The sequence below is a fragment of the Solanum tuberosum genome, unplaced genomic scaffold (genome assembly GCF_000226075.1).
Source record: "Solanum tuberosum cultivar DM 1-3 516 R44 unplaced genomic scaffold, SolTub_3.0 scf00115, whole genome shotgun sequence".
Taxonomy (NCBI): domain Eukaryota; kingdom Viridiplantae; phylum Streptophyta; class Magnoliopsida; order Solanales; family Solanaceae; genus Solanum; species Solanum tuberosum.
Genome location: NW_006239044.1, coordinates 1,152,194 through 1,164,533, shown reverse-complemented (window position 1 = coordinate 1,164,533; position 12,340 = coordinate 1,152,194). Strand labels below are relative to the sequence as shown.

Here is a 12,340-nt window from a genome sequence, read left to right as displayed (position 1 = left end):
TACTAGTGAGATTTAAACATGCGAGCATTGCCTAATTACAAACATCTGAAACCACTGAGCTACAATAGCTTGTTGTGTTAAGCGTGCCCAATACATGTTATTTAATCATTTCCTACATCATTTTACCTGTATATACAATATTTTTTTCCGACGAAGGATGTCCTGACAACCATGTAGCTATGCCACTGACGTAGATAGAAAAAATGTATCAAACAAGATACTAATAATACACGAGACTATTACATAGATTATTTTTTTCTGATACACTCTACTAAAAGACCTGTTAGATTTTGTGCAAAGACTATGCCTCGTTTTCTAACATCTTACTATTGGAAAATGGTAATAAGAGAAAAGAGAAATGAGTTTCATAAGAAGTGTTTATTTTACTTAGTTTGAAATACAATTGAAGAAACATGAATAGAGTGGAGAGGCAATGAGCTCAAATACCAAAGCAAGACCAACAATGAGTTTTGAGGAAAACAATGCAGCAACACATGGTGGCATCTACTAATAGTAATGCAGCAGAGAACCCCGAGGTGAAAGATGGTGGAGTTGTTTGTGACTATTTCAAATCTTTAATAACTAATTATTGTATTGTCTCTTCTTTTCTTGCTTCCCTGCAAAGCTAGATTCTGCATTTTAACCAAAATATAAACAAACTCCCCAATGCATTTCACCTAAGAAATTTATTTTGAATTTGGAAGTTGATGCCCATTGCAAATGCCAATGTCGAGGCGATTCTTGGACCTCCCAAATCTTGTTGTCTTTCTAACCTTTTTTCTTCTATTACATAACTTTGCTCTTCCTTCAAATGAAGTTGATGTCCTGTTTTCTTGGCTTCATTCTACTAATTCACCAATTCCTCAAACATTCTCAAACTGGAATCCTTCAGATTCCACTCCTTGTAAATGGTCTCATATAGTTTGTTCTTCTAATCTTTTCGTTACACAAATTGATATTCAGTTTATTCAGCTGGCTCTTCCTTTTCCTTCTAATCTTTCGTCTTTACAATCCTTGCAAAAACTGATCATTTCTGGTGCTAATCTCACTGGAACAATCCCACAGGATATTGGAGATTGTGTTTCACTTGTAACACTTGATGTTAGTTCAAATGGTCTTGTTGGTACCATACCGAAAACTATTGGTAACCTTATAAATCTTGAAGATTTGATTTTGAACTCTAATCAACTAACAGGGGAAATTCCAGGAGAGGTTGGCAGTTGCATTAACCTGAAAAATCTTATTATCTTTGACAATATGTTTAGCGGAAATCTTCCTTCCGAACTTGGAAAACTTGGAGTTTTAGAAAATATAAGAGCAGGAGGGAACAAAGATATTAGTGGGAAAATTCCGGATGAGCTTGGGAATTGCAAGAACTTGATAGTGTTGGGACTTGCTGATACGAAAATTTCAGGTTCGCTTCCTCCATCGTTGGGTAACTTGGGAAAGCTTCAGGTATTATCTATTTATACTACAATGCTTTCTGGCAAAATACCTTCAGAAATAGGCAACTGCTCAGAGCTAGTTGACTTGTATTTATACCAAAATAGTCTGTCAGGTTCACTGCCTGCTGAGTTGGGAAAGCTTCAGAAAGTAGAAAAGATGTTGTTTTGGCAAAATAATCTTGATGGGCTAATTCCTGATGAAATTGGGAATTGCAAAAGTTTGGTTATTCTTGATCTTTCTTTGAATTTTTTAAGCGGGAGCATTCCGTGGTCATTTGGGAACCTTACTAATCTCCAAGAGTTGATGATTAGTAACAACAACATTTCTGGTTCAATCCCATCTGTTCTTTCTAATGCGACAAACTTGTTACAGTTTCAGATGGATACGAATCAGATTTCAGGCTCAATTCCTCTGGAAATGGGGCAGTTGAAGGAGCTAAATATATTCTTTGCTTGGCAGAACAAGCTTGAAGGAAGCATTCCTCCTGCATTGGGTGGTTGCAGAAGCCTACAAGCTCTGGATTTATCACATAATTCTCTTACTGGTAGCTTACCTCCTGACCTTTTTCAGTTAACTAATTTAACGAAGCTTCTGTTGATTTCCAATGATATTTCTGGTTTTATCCCACCTGAGATAGGTAATTGTAGCTCTCTTATTCGTATACGACTTATTGGCAATAAACTTAGCGGACAAATTCCAAGAGAGATAGGATTTCTAGACAACCTAAGTTTTCTTGATCTCTCTGAGAACCACCTTACAGGATCCGTTCCTGAGGAGATTGGCAATTGCAAGACACTGCAAATGCTCAATCTATCTAATAACACTCTAAGTGGGAATTTACCTAGCTCTCTTTCTTCTCTCAGTAGGCTAGAGATTTTGGATGTTTCCTTGAATCAGTTTAACGGACAGATTCCAGCAAGCTATGGTCAACTTGCTAACCTTAACCGGCTTGTTCTTAGTAAGAATGCCTTCTCTGGATCGATTCCCCCAACTCTCGGCAATTGTTCAAGCCTTCAATTGCTTGATCTCAGCAGCAATGAGTTCTCAGGGAACATGCCAGTGGAATTGTTTGACATTCAGACACTTGACATTGCCTTGAATTTAAGCTGGAACATCTTGAGTGGGGTAGTCCCACCGCAGATATCTGCCTTAAACAAACTTTCAGTACTAGATCTTTCCCACAACAAGCTTGAAGGAGACCTATTGTCTCTTTCGGGGCTTGAAAATCTGGTTTCCTTGAATGTTTCCTACAACAATTTTACCGGCTACCTCCCTGATAATAAGTTATTCAGGCAATTATCATCAGCAGAGATGGCTGGCAACAAAGGTTTGTGCTCATTGGGACATGATTCTTGTTTCTTGAGCAATGTTGAAGGCGGGGGAATGATGAGTAATAGCAATGTAAGACGGTCATGGAGGCTGAAATTGGCAATTGCACTCCTTTCTGTGGTGACTATAGCTTTGGCACTCCTTGGAATGCTGGCAGTGTACAGAGTGAGAAAAATGAGCAGAGAAGATAATGATTCTGAATTGGGAGGAGGGGATTCATCAGCTTGGAAGTTTACTCCATTCCAGAAGTTGAATTTTTCGGTTGAACAAATTTTGAGATGCCTAGTGGAATCCAATGTTATTGGAAAGGGATGCTCCGGCGTAGTTTATCGTGCAGAACTAGAAAATGGTGAAGCAATTGCAGTCAAGAAGCTATGGCCAACCACATTGGCAACTGGATACAACTGCCAAAATTCAAAGTCAGGAATTAGTGGATGTGTTCGCGATTCTTTCTCAACCGAGATAAAAACCCTTGGCTCCATCCGTCACAAGAACATCGTTAAGTTCTTAGGTTGCTGCTGGAATCAAAACACTAGATTGCTCATGTATGACTACATGCCTAATGGAAGCCTAGGTAGCCTTCTACACGAACGAAGTGATGGATGTTTGGAGTGGGAATTGAGATACAAGATTGTCCTAGGTGCAGCTCAAGGGCTTGCTTATTTACACCACGATTGTACACCTCCAATTGTTCATAGGGACATCAAGGCCAACAACATTCTCATTGGCCTTGACTTTGAGCCATACATTGCAGATTTTGGTATAGCCAAACTCGTCGATGATGGAGATTTTGCTCGATCTTCCAATACAGTAGCTGGCTCCTACGGATACATAGCACCAGGTTCGGCACAAGTCGTAGTACCACTTTACAATATTACACTATAATTATATACATTATATCTTTAATACACATGTATATATTATCTTGTGCAGAATATGGATACATGATGAAGATAACAGAGAAAAGTGATGTTTATAGCTTTGGAGTAGTTGTGTTAGAGGTGTTAACAGGAAAGCAGCCAATTGATCCTACAATACCGGATGGAGTACACATTGTGGATTGGGTGAGGCAGAAAAGAGGCAGTGATGAAGTTTTAGATGTGAGCTTATGTGCTCGTCCCGAATCAGAAGTTGATGAGATGATGCAGACTATAGGAGTAGCTATGCTGTGTGTTAATCCATCACCAGATGATAGACCAACGATGAAAGATGTCGCAGCAATGCTGAAAGAGATAAGACTTGAAAGAGAAGAGTACCAAAAAGTTGATATGCTCCTTAAAGATGGAGGAGACAATAAGAGTAGTAGTGATGGAGGGCCATCTTCAAAGATGCATAGCTTGTACTTGCAAAGCAATAATACAAGCTTTTCTGCATCTTCATTGTTACATTCTTCTTCCTCCAACACCAAGAATATTGGTTTCAAATAGACTTTTGTTTCTTTCTTATAGTTAGATTTGTTTTCTCATTTTTCTTCCCGGGCTAGTTATATTTCTGCTTGAGTTTGTGGTCTTTACTAATGACCATAAATTTGTATAAAGAAGTCCAGAACCATCTCCATTATGAAATTTAATAAGACAATGTTCAATGTCATTATTCTGCAATTTCTTCTATCCAAAATTATAGCCCTCAAGCCTTCATTTATTGTACTACTTCAGAAATCACAATCAATATATCAACCATACAAAACATACAATAGAAGATAAATCTATAAGTTTCATTGAGTGATTGGATCAAACTGGTGCATTATGTTTAATTGAAAGTCAAATGTAGTCTAATTGGATAGTATGAATTTAACCTTTATGCATTGATATTCTACAAGACAAAATCAGGTACTTCAATACCAAGAATAACATGAGATAATTTGGTGTTGTACCCACCAACAAAATCTTATTTTAGCCCATAGACACTCAATTTCTTTTTGATTTATTTTGTAAGATTAGGTTAAGAAAAAGTGAAAAAGTGGGGTTGAGTTGTGGGATCAGAGATCTTTTCATCACTTTAAAAACTTGGGGGATAAAATACAAGTTTACAAAAATATAATTAAGTCCCTTTTTATATTTATTAGATATTCCACTTTTTTTAAATTCATTTAATTATTCAACTCTTCTCAGCCTCTCTCTTCTTCCCTATTTTCTTGAGTATCTCAAATAGTTGAAATATTTTTTTCTCCAATCTTCTTTCCAAGTCGAAACCTTCATCATCTTGTGTTCAAGTAAGTTCATTTTTCTTTTTCTGATAATTTTAGCTCCGTTTTACTATTTTTTTTGTTGCATTTTAGTTTAGTGGATTTTGAATTTTTGCAAAAATTTGATTGTTCTTGATTAAATTTGTCAAAATTTGATATGTTTTGAGTTCATGTTCTTGATTCTGCATCTTTAATTGCATTTTGCTTTGGATAATGGTTAGAAATTTTTTAAACTTTTATATTATATTGTCTATCGATTTTTTTTAAAAAAAATCTGCGTTTTAGTAGACGTTAATGGTGTTCTGATTGCTGTCTTTTGCATTCTCCCTTTCTAAAATTACTGCTAGTTGTTTTGCATGTTTGATAGCAGGGGCGGATTTACGTTGAACGAAGGGAGTTTATCCGAACCCCCTTCGTTGAAAAATTACACTATATATATAAGATTAAATTTGTAATATACGTGTATATATATACTATTGAACCCCCTAAACATACACCAAAGGCGTAGCTCAGTGGCGTTGGGGGTTCAGGAATTTGCTCTACTGCACGTGAGGTCGCGTGTTCGAATCCGGGCAGAGGCATTTCTTTTATCAGCTTATATTTTAGGCGTTTTATTTTTAAAAAATAATAATAATGCAATCAGAAATCGATGTTTAGTTCCAAAAAATTAAAACACTGATTGGGAATTTAGGATTTATTAGTTTAATCCCTAATTATAAAGTCAAATATTAAAAAAACCCTTTTCTTCTTGATTCGACTGTTTAATCCGACCCATTTATATCCGATTCGACCCGTTTATTTGTGGATATTATTTACATGATTAATTTTTTTGAACCCCCTTGATGAAAATCCTCCCTCCTCCACTGTTTGATAGAGTACTTTTTTGTTTAGTTAATAGACTAGTGGTTGATAGATTGATCACTACAAATTTATTTTTGCTTATAGATTGTATAATATGACCGATAGTAGAAAATCATTAAAAAATCTGTTTCTACTACTTGCATCAGTAAAAAACGTAAAGCTGACATTGAATGGAATATCTTAACATAAATGAGTCTTTGGTTTTAAACGACGACTGAAGAGTTTTAAATGGCTAACTATGAAATTGGCATGGTTTGAATAGCTTGCAAGTATTGGCATGACGATACCAATGGGAATATGCCTTATTCGGATAACTCTTAATAAATGAAAACTTGTAAATGTTTTAATTAGGGGCTTAAATGGAGTTTGGTAGTATCACCGAGAAGGTGTAAAGTCCTTGTGACTCATCACCCGAAACCGCATTTGCCGGCGTGGGAGGTCCCTGTCCTGAAATATGGATGGCTATTGTAGGTTGTTAAATCGGAGTAGCCTCTAGAGTTTTTTATTTGGGAGAGTTTGGTTTACCAAATTCTTATACTTCCTAAATTCATATGACATACATGGATTGGAGCCCTCGGACGGGCGGAGGCCAGACCCTTATAGTCTGTGGGTCGCATTATGTCGGTGAATACTACCTTACTCATGATTAATGATTTTGAAAGGTCTATGTCCAAATGCTTTGGGTTTGTACCTATGATTTTGCCTTTCTTTTATGGTTATGTTTTATGTATGTATACCGTTTATCCTTTTCCCTGGTTTTCATGCTAGTATTGGCCGTATTGACCGTCCTCCGACACTACATCATTTCATGATGTAGGATCAGAGACACAAGTCCGTGGTTCAAGGCAGCAGTAGATGATTGAGGGATAACAATCAGCGTTGTGGTGAGCTTTCCATCTTTTGGAAAGCATACTTTTCTTTATCTGTCTTCCCTTTGGTTTTCATGGTATGTCGGGGGCCATGTCTCGATGTAGACATTGTTATTTTGTTAGTAGAGGTTTCGTAGATCTGTGGTTAGTTGGATTTGGTTTTGTATTTAAGAGTTGAATTGGTTTTTCCTCTTTTGAATTCTCTCAAAGGTTAATTGAAATGGGCCTTACTTTCTGCATTATTATTTAAATTGGTATTTATATTGAATTAGTCGGGTTAAATAGGTTGGTTGGCTCTCTCGGGCCTAATGGAGTTTCGAGTGCCATGTCACTCCTAGGGTGGAGTTCAGGGCGTGACAATATCTGACAAAAATCTCCTGGAGAACCATACATTTATTTATCAATGAATGTCATTCAGCTAGCTAACTTGTGCAATTTTTTATACTATCAAGTCAAATGATTTACTGCTCCATGTTAAAGTGTACGAATAATATGAAACTTCTATTTTGTAAAAGGAAGAGTCATTCTTCTTGAAACAGACTAAAAAAAAAAGTAGGTTAAACAAATTGAAACACATCGGAAGTATTTTTTAGTAAGATGTTAGCCGGATCATAGTGGAATGTGTTTATATTACCTATTTTCTCCAGAACGTACATCCTGCTCTTGTTATTCGGCCAAAATCTAGAACACCCAAATAAATAAATAAATCACAAATTGATTTGCAGTTTGGCTAAACATGGACTAATATTTTGTTCTTATAAGGGAAAAATCTAACTAAACTAGTGGTCATCTCCATTAAAATTGAGTCTACACATCTATACTTCATGTTCCAAACACGAGAAGTTACAATATCTTCCATAGCAATTGAAATTCTATCTCTTGATTCAAGTTTTGGCAGATGAGATTCTGCTTCTTTCTATTTATTAACAAAATGAATAATTTGCCAGTACCTGCACATGGAAAGTTTAGTAGCCATGAGATTAGTTTTTCTTGAGTATTAGAGTAGATTGAATATATACTAATTTAGGAAAAATGGAATAGATCCTTAGCCTTAAAGTATCAGCTTTAGACCTAAAGGGGAGATGATAAGATGAGAAACCAAGTCAAGCTTAAGAATCAGATAGTGACGTGTTCAGAAAGAGTTATAGTGTTATATCAATCCATTCATACTCTAGTGTGTTCCTCAAAGTCCAGTCATTATAACATCCTATTGTGTTTCTAGTGAGGGCAAAGCCTTTAGCTAATTGATCTCAATCTTACTCTATAAAGTTATGGATATTAGCCTTATAATATGAACCTATTCATATAAGCACTCATGTCTCATAGTATGCTCAGTCTCGCGAATTCATGATTTAATCTCAATGGCTAGAAACATAATGTTACATCATTCATATTTTTCATTCAGATTTCTCTAATGAATCGTGCATATGATCCTTCGCTTAACTCCCTCAGTGATCTTTGTTAGTTTTGCGAGTGATTAATGATAGTAGTTGTGTGATGATAGATAGGAGAGGATTGATGTTTCTTAGTATGGTAGTGATGGTGTGCTTATTCCATCTTAGGTTATAAATGTGGAGGAAGAAGGAGATGAGATTTTACGATGAGTAATAGTTAGATAAGAGTAATTAGTCAATTTCTTGGTAGTAATATGTGAAATTTCAGTTGGTAGAGATGTCGAGAGAATGAGAAATTCTTAGAAGGATTAGTTAGGTAGGAGTTCATGGAGTGGTTATATTTCTAGGCTTGAATGTGGTGTTTATAACATGAGGATGAATGCAAGATGCATTAGGTACTTCTTTATTATGACTCAAAGTTTTGTTGAATGCATTTGTAAGAAGTAGTATTCTTGGGATGAGATTTCTTATAGAGGCATAAGATTTGAATCTTGTTATTTAGATTAGTATAATCACCTCTTGATAAGGATTTGGTTTGTGATGCACAATTGATACTATCATTAGTGGTTGCTCATACTAGTCGAACTTATGACATGTAGGTCACAAAGAGATAACTGTACTATTGTTCCAATTGGTCCACCTTTCGAATTAACATTATATACCTAAGCATTATTTATGTTTTATTTGTCTTTAAATTCAATTCAAAATTATTACCTTGCAAGTTTAGAATTTTTGTTGAGTTACAAGGTAATCTTGCAATAAAATTGCATAATATGAAAATACTAAATAAATGTGATAATAGACTCATAATATGAATGCATTAAACAAACATGATAATACACGTGATAGATAGACTCGATCATAATATGAAGCATTAAATAAACATGACAATACACGTGATAGCTAGCTAGACTCATAACTACAAAACATTACAATACTCATGAGAGTACACTCACGCACCTACTATAAATTACACAAATGTTCCTCTTAAAATTGCTAAGTCTTATTCAACAAAAACATCTTACTTTATTCTTTATATTTTTTCCAATGGAAAATGAGACCAAAAAAGGCAAGCAAAAAATTGAAATGAAGTTGATTGAGTCTGGGAGAGTACGTATGGTGAGTTTCTCAAAAAGCTTTTTTTTTTGTTCCAAGATGCAAATAAGTTTGCAACTCAAACTGGAGCAGATGTTGGTGTTATGCTCTTTAGACCAAGTGGAAAATCGTGCTCCTATGGTTCCACAAGCATAGAAGAAATAATTGATAAATTTCTCAAAGTGAAACAAGAGGATCGCAAACGTGATTATGCTGAGGGCAAATCAAATGGTTTTGAGGCATTGGAAGATCTCCATAAAGAATTGCAAGCATGGAACGAGAAAGATAAAAAAGAAATACTAATGCATAAGATTATGCACCCTGGCTCAGAAATACCTTCAGATAAACACATATTGGAGGAGCAGAAGTTGGCATTGAAGTTGCGGGTAGAGAAATTTAAAAAAGAAACACAAAGTGCTATTTTGACTGAGCATCTGAAGTTTGATTTAAATGTTGCCCTTGAGCCAGAAGAGTAGGAGGGATCTTGAACTCAAAATTATCATGGAGTTATAGTTGGAGTTCTTGAAATTCAAGCTATGTTTGGAGAAGACTTTACCAGCGATCGAGTCTTTTATTATGGTCAATTCTTACTTTTTTTTTATTGAGTCCCTTGTTTTTATGAGGTTTTAGATCACAAAATAAAAGGTTATGGAGTTCTTATGTTATTAAGTCAGTTTTTTTCCATCCTTAGTCTTTAATGATGCTTTGTATTTTCTAGATTGGTCAATCAATTGAAATTTTTACTAAACTAGTGAACATTGTTAAAGTGATCAATCAAAGAAAACCCTCACACACATGCACACACGCGCGCACGCACGCACGCACACTCTTTGTCCCAATTTGTATGAGTTAGTTTTACTTTTTACAGAGTTTAAGAAAAAAGAAAGACATTTGAAATTTGTAGTCTAAAATAAGTCATAAATATTAATTATGTGGCTAGAAATTATTTCATTAAGGGTAAAATGAACATTTTAAAATTAAATTAACTACTTAAAGAAATCTATCATTCTTTTTTGTGACTAAAAAAGAAAGTAAGTCATATAAATTGGGAGAAATAGAGTACTATATTTACAGGCCGCACACTTGTAATTCTCAACAATTTTGTATCATCTACACACATTTTTCTCCATAAATACTAATGAAACGTGTTATAACATACTTTGGAATAAGACGAATTGCAGGCGTTTTTCTTTGCTGGTTTCTTGCTATCTGCTTTTTGTCCAATTTGTCTAACTTTTACTCCCCGTATCAACTGATGCATGTAACATTCAACAATTATCTATCCAGCAAATTAATTAACACCAGAAGTGATTTGAAGATAAATACTTGTAAGTATATATGGACTTACATATTTGCTACACTTGATGTCTGCATATATTACGATGAAGTCCTCTTCTTGAAGTCCATTATCTCGCACAAAATCTCCTGGAGAACCATTCATTTATTTATCAATAAATCTTGTTCAGCTAGCTAACTTTTACAATTTTTTACACTATCAAGTCAAATGATTTACTAATCCATGTTAAAGTGTACGAATAATATTTCGTAAAAGGAAAAGAGTCATTCTTCTTGAAACAGACTAAAAAGAAAAATAGGTTAAACAAATTGAAACAGACCAGAAGTATCTTTTAGTAAGATGTTAGCAGGATCATAGTGGAATGTGTTTATATTATTTGTGTTCTCCAGAAGGTACATCCTTCTCTTGTTATTCGGCCAAAATCTAAAACACCCAAATAAATAAATAAATCACAAATTTATTTGCAGTTCGAATAAAAATGGACTAGTTTCTTTTGTTCTTATAAGGGAAAAAAAATTAAACTAAACTAGTGGTCATCTCCATTAAAATTGAGTCTACACACCTATTCTTCATGTTCCAAACACGAGAAGTTACAATATCTTCCATAGCAATTGAAATTCTATCCCTTGATTCAAGTTTTGGCAGATGAGATTCTGCTTCTTTCTATTTGTTAACAAAATTAAGAATTTTCCAGTCATATTAACTAAAAACCTGAAATTAATACATATCAAAATTCATGATGACAAAATTTAAGTACCTTTGGAAGCACAATTCTTCCAAGATTTCCAACATCACTCTGCTTCAGCACCTTCTGTTTTCCAACCCTGCCATAGAATATCCACACAAAATTTACTGCCGCAAACATACATAAATTATCTTTATGTTTACCGATCTTATTTATATACACGGATAATAGCATAAAGAATTTTCTATTGTAGCAAATTGCCTACCATTTTGTGTTTAGCAAGTCCAAACAGTTACTTGTACGGAGTAATTATTTTTTAGGTGACATAATAGTGTAAAAGTTCATTGATCTCTATAGAAAATGTGGAGAAACAAATAAACAAACCTCCGATTGCTTGTCCACAGAACCATGCTTACGATGGTTTTGTGGTTTCATCCTGAGCTTCTCAGGATGTAGTTGTGGTGCCTCAGGTGGTGGAGAAGCAGAAGCACTACTAAAAAACTGCCAAAAAGCGACGCAATCAATCTCGTCGCTTTTTGGCTCAACACTTTTTCAAAAGCGACGAACTGCGTCGCTTTTTTTTTTTTTTTTTTATTGTTTTTTTTTGAAGAATGCGACGCCGTCCGTCACATTTTTTAAATTTTATTTTATTTTAAAAAAGAGACGAAGTCCATCGCTTTAATTAATTTTTAATTTTTTTAGAATCTTGAAAAGCGACGGACAATGAGACGCTGTCCGTCGCTTTTTTGGAAATAAAAATTTGAAAAATCCAGAAAAGCGACGAACTAAAGGACCCTGTCCGTCGCTTTTCTGGGTTTTAAAAAAAATAAAATTCAGAAAAGTGACGGACAAAACCACCCTGTTCATCGCTTTTTCTGCAAATTTTTTGATAGCAGAAACTGCCAGTTTCTGCTGCCCACCTGCAAAAGCAATTCAATTCCAGTTCAACCCCAATCAAACACAAAACATTATAAAGAAGCTACACAAAATATAAAACAACAAACTTAAATTAACATTTAAAAATATCTAAATTACAATTTAAAGACTTAAAAAGTCTTTCAAAATTCGTTTCAAAATTACAAATAATTCATAAAGACTATATTTTATCAAGATTTCTAAAGTTCAACCTAATAATTAGTTCATAAATTCTATAAATCAAGATTCCTAAAGTTCACAATC

General features: G+C 34.6%; 2 protein-coding genes across 2 annotated transcripts in view; one reads left to right on the top strand and one right to left on the bottom strand.

Annotated features, from left to right (window-relative positions):
- The first annotated feature begins 381 nt into the window (after nucleotides 1-381).
- Nucleotides 382-9,655, top strand: LOC102595331 (LRR receptor-like serine/threonine-protein kinase RCH1). Its single transcript, XM_006350256.2, has 3 exons — nucleotides 382-3,616; nucleotides 3,709-4,191; nucleotides 9,240-9,655. The coding sequence occupies exons 1-3, from the start codon at nucleotides 721-723 to the stop codon at nucleotides 9,653-9,655; spliced, it is 3,795 nt and encodes a 1,264-aa protein (XP_006350318.2). The 5' UTR covers nucleotides 382-720.
- Nucleotides 9,656-10,314: 659 nt separating this feature from the next.
- LOC107061149 (B3 domain-containing transcription factor ABI3-like) overlaps nucleotides 10,315-12,340 on the bottom strand; it is an 8,890-nt gene continuing 6,864 nt past the window's right edge. Inside the window, exons 2-9 of the mRNA XM_015309966.1 lie at nucleotides 12,020-12,081; nucleotides 11,546-11,662; nucleotides 11,382-11,422; nucleotides 11,234-11,300; nucleotides 11,039-11,139; nucleotides 10,796-10,899; nucleotides 10,528-10,604; nucleotides 10,315-10,431 (exon numbers count right to left, since the gene is read on the bottom strand). Of these exons, the coding sequence (XP_015165452.1) occupies nucleotides 10,315-10,431; nucleotides 10,528-10,604; nucleotides 10,796-10,899; nucleotides 11,039-11,139; nucleotides 11,234-11,300; nucleotides 11,382-11,422; nucleotides 11,546-11,662; nucleotides 12,020-12,081 (686 nt within the window). The remainder of the gene's footprint in view (nucleotides 10,432-10,527; nucleotides 10,605-10,795; nucleotides 10,900-11,038; nucleotides 11,140-11,233; nucleotides 11,301-11,381; nucleotides 11,423-11,545; nucleotides 11,663-12,019; nucleotides 12,082-12,340) is intronic.

Bases quoted from the DNA above. Each gene is read 5' to 3' on its own strand.
- LOC102595331 (XM_006350256.2), top strand. From the start codon at position 721: ATGCCAATGTCGAGGCGATTCTTGGACCTCCCAAATCTTGTTGTCTTT. The intron at 3,617-3,708 runs GTTCGGCACAAG...TATCTTGTGCAG, and splicing joins CTACGGATACATAGCACCAG to AATATGGATACATGATGAAG. The intron at 4,192-9,239 runs GTTTCAAATAGA...TTTTGTTCCAAG, and splicing joins CTCCAACACCAAGAATATTG to ATGCAAATAAGTTTGCAACT.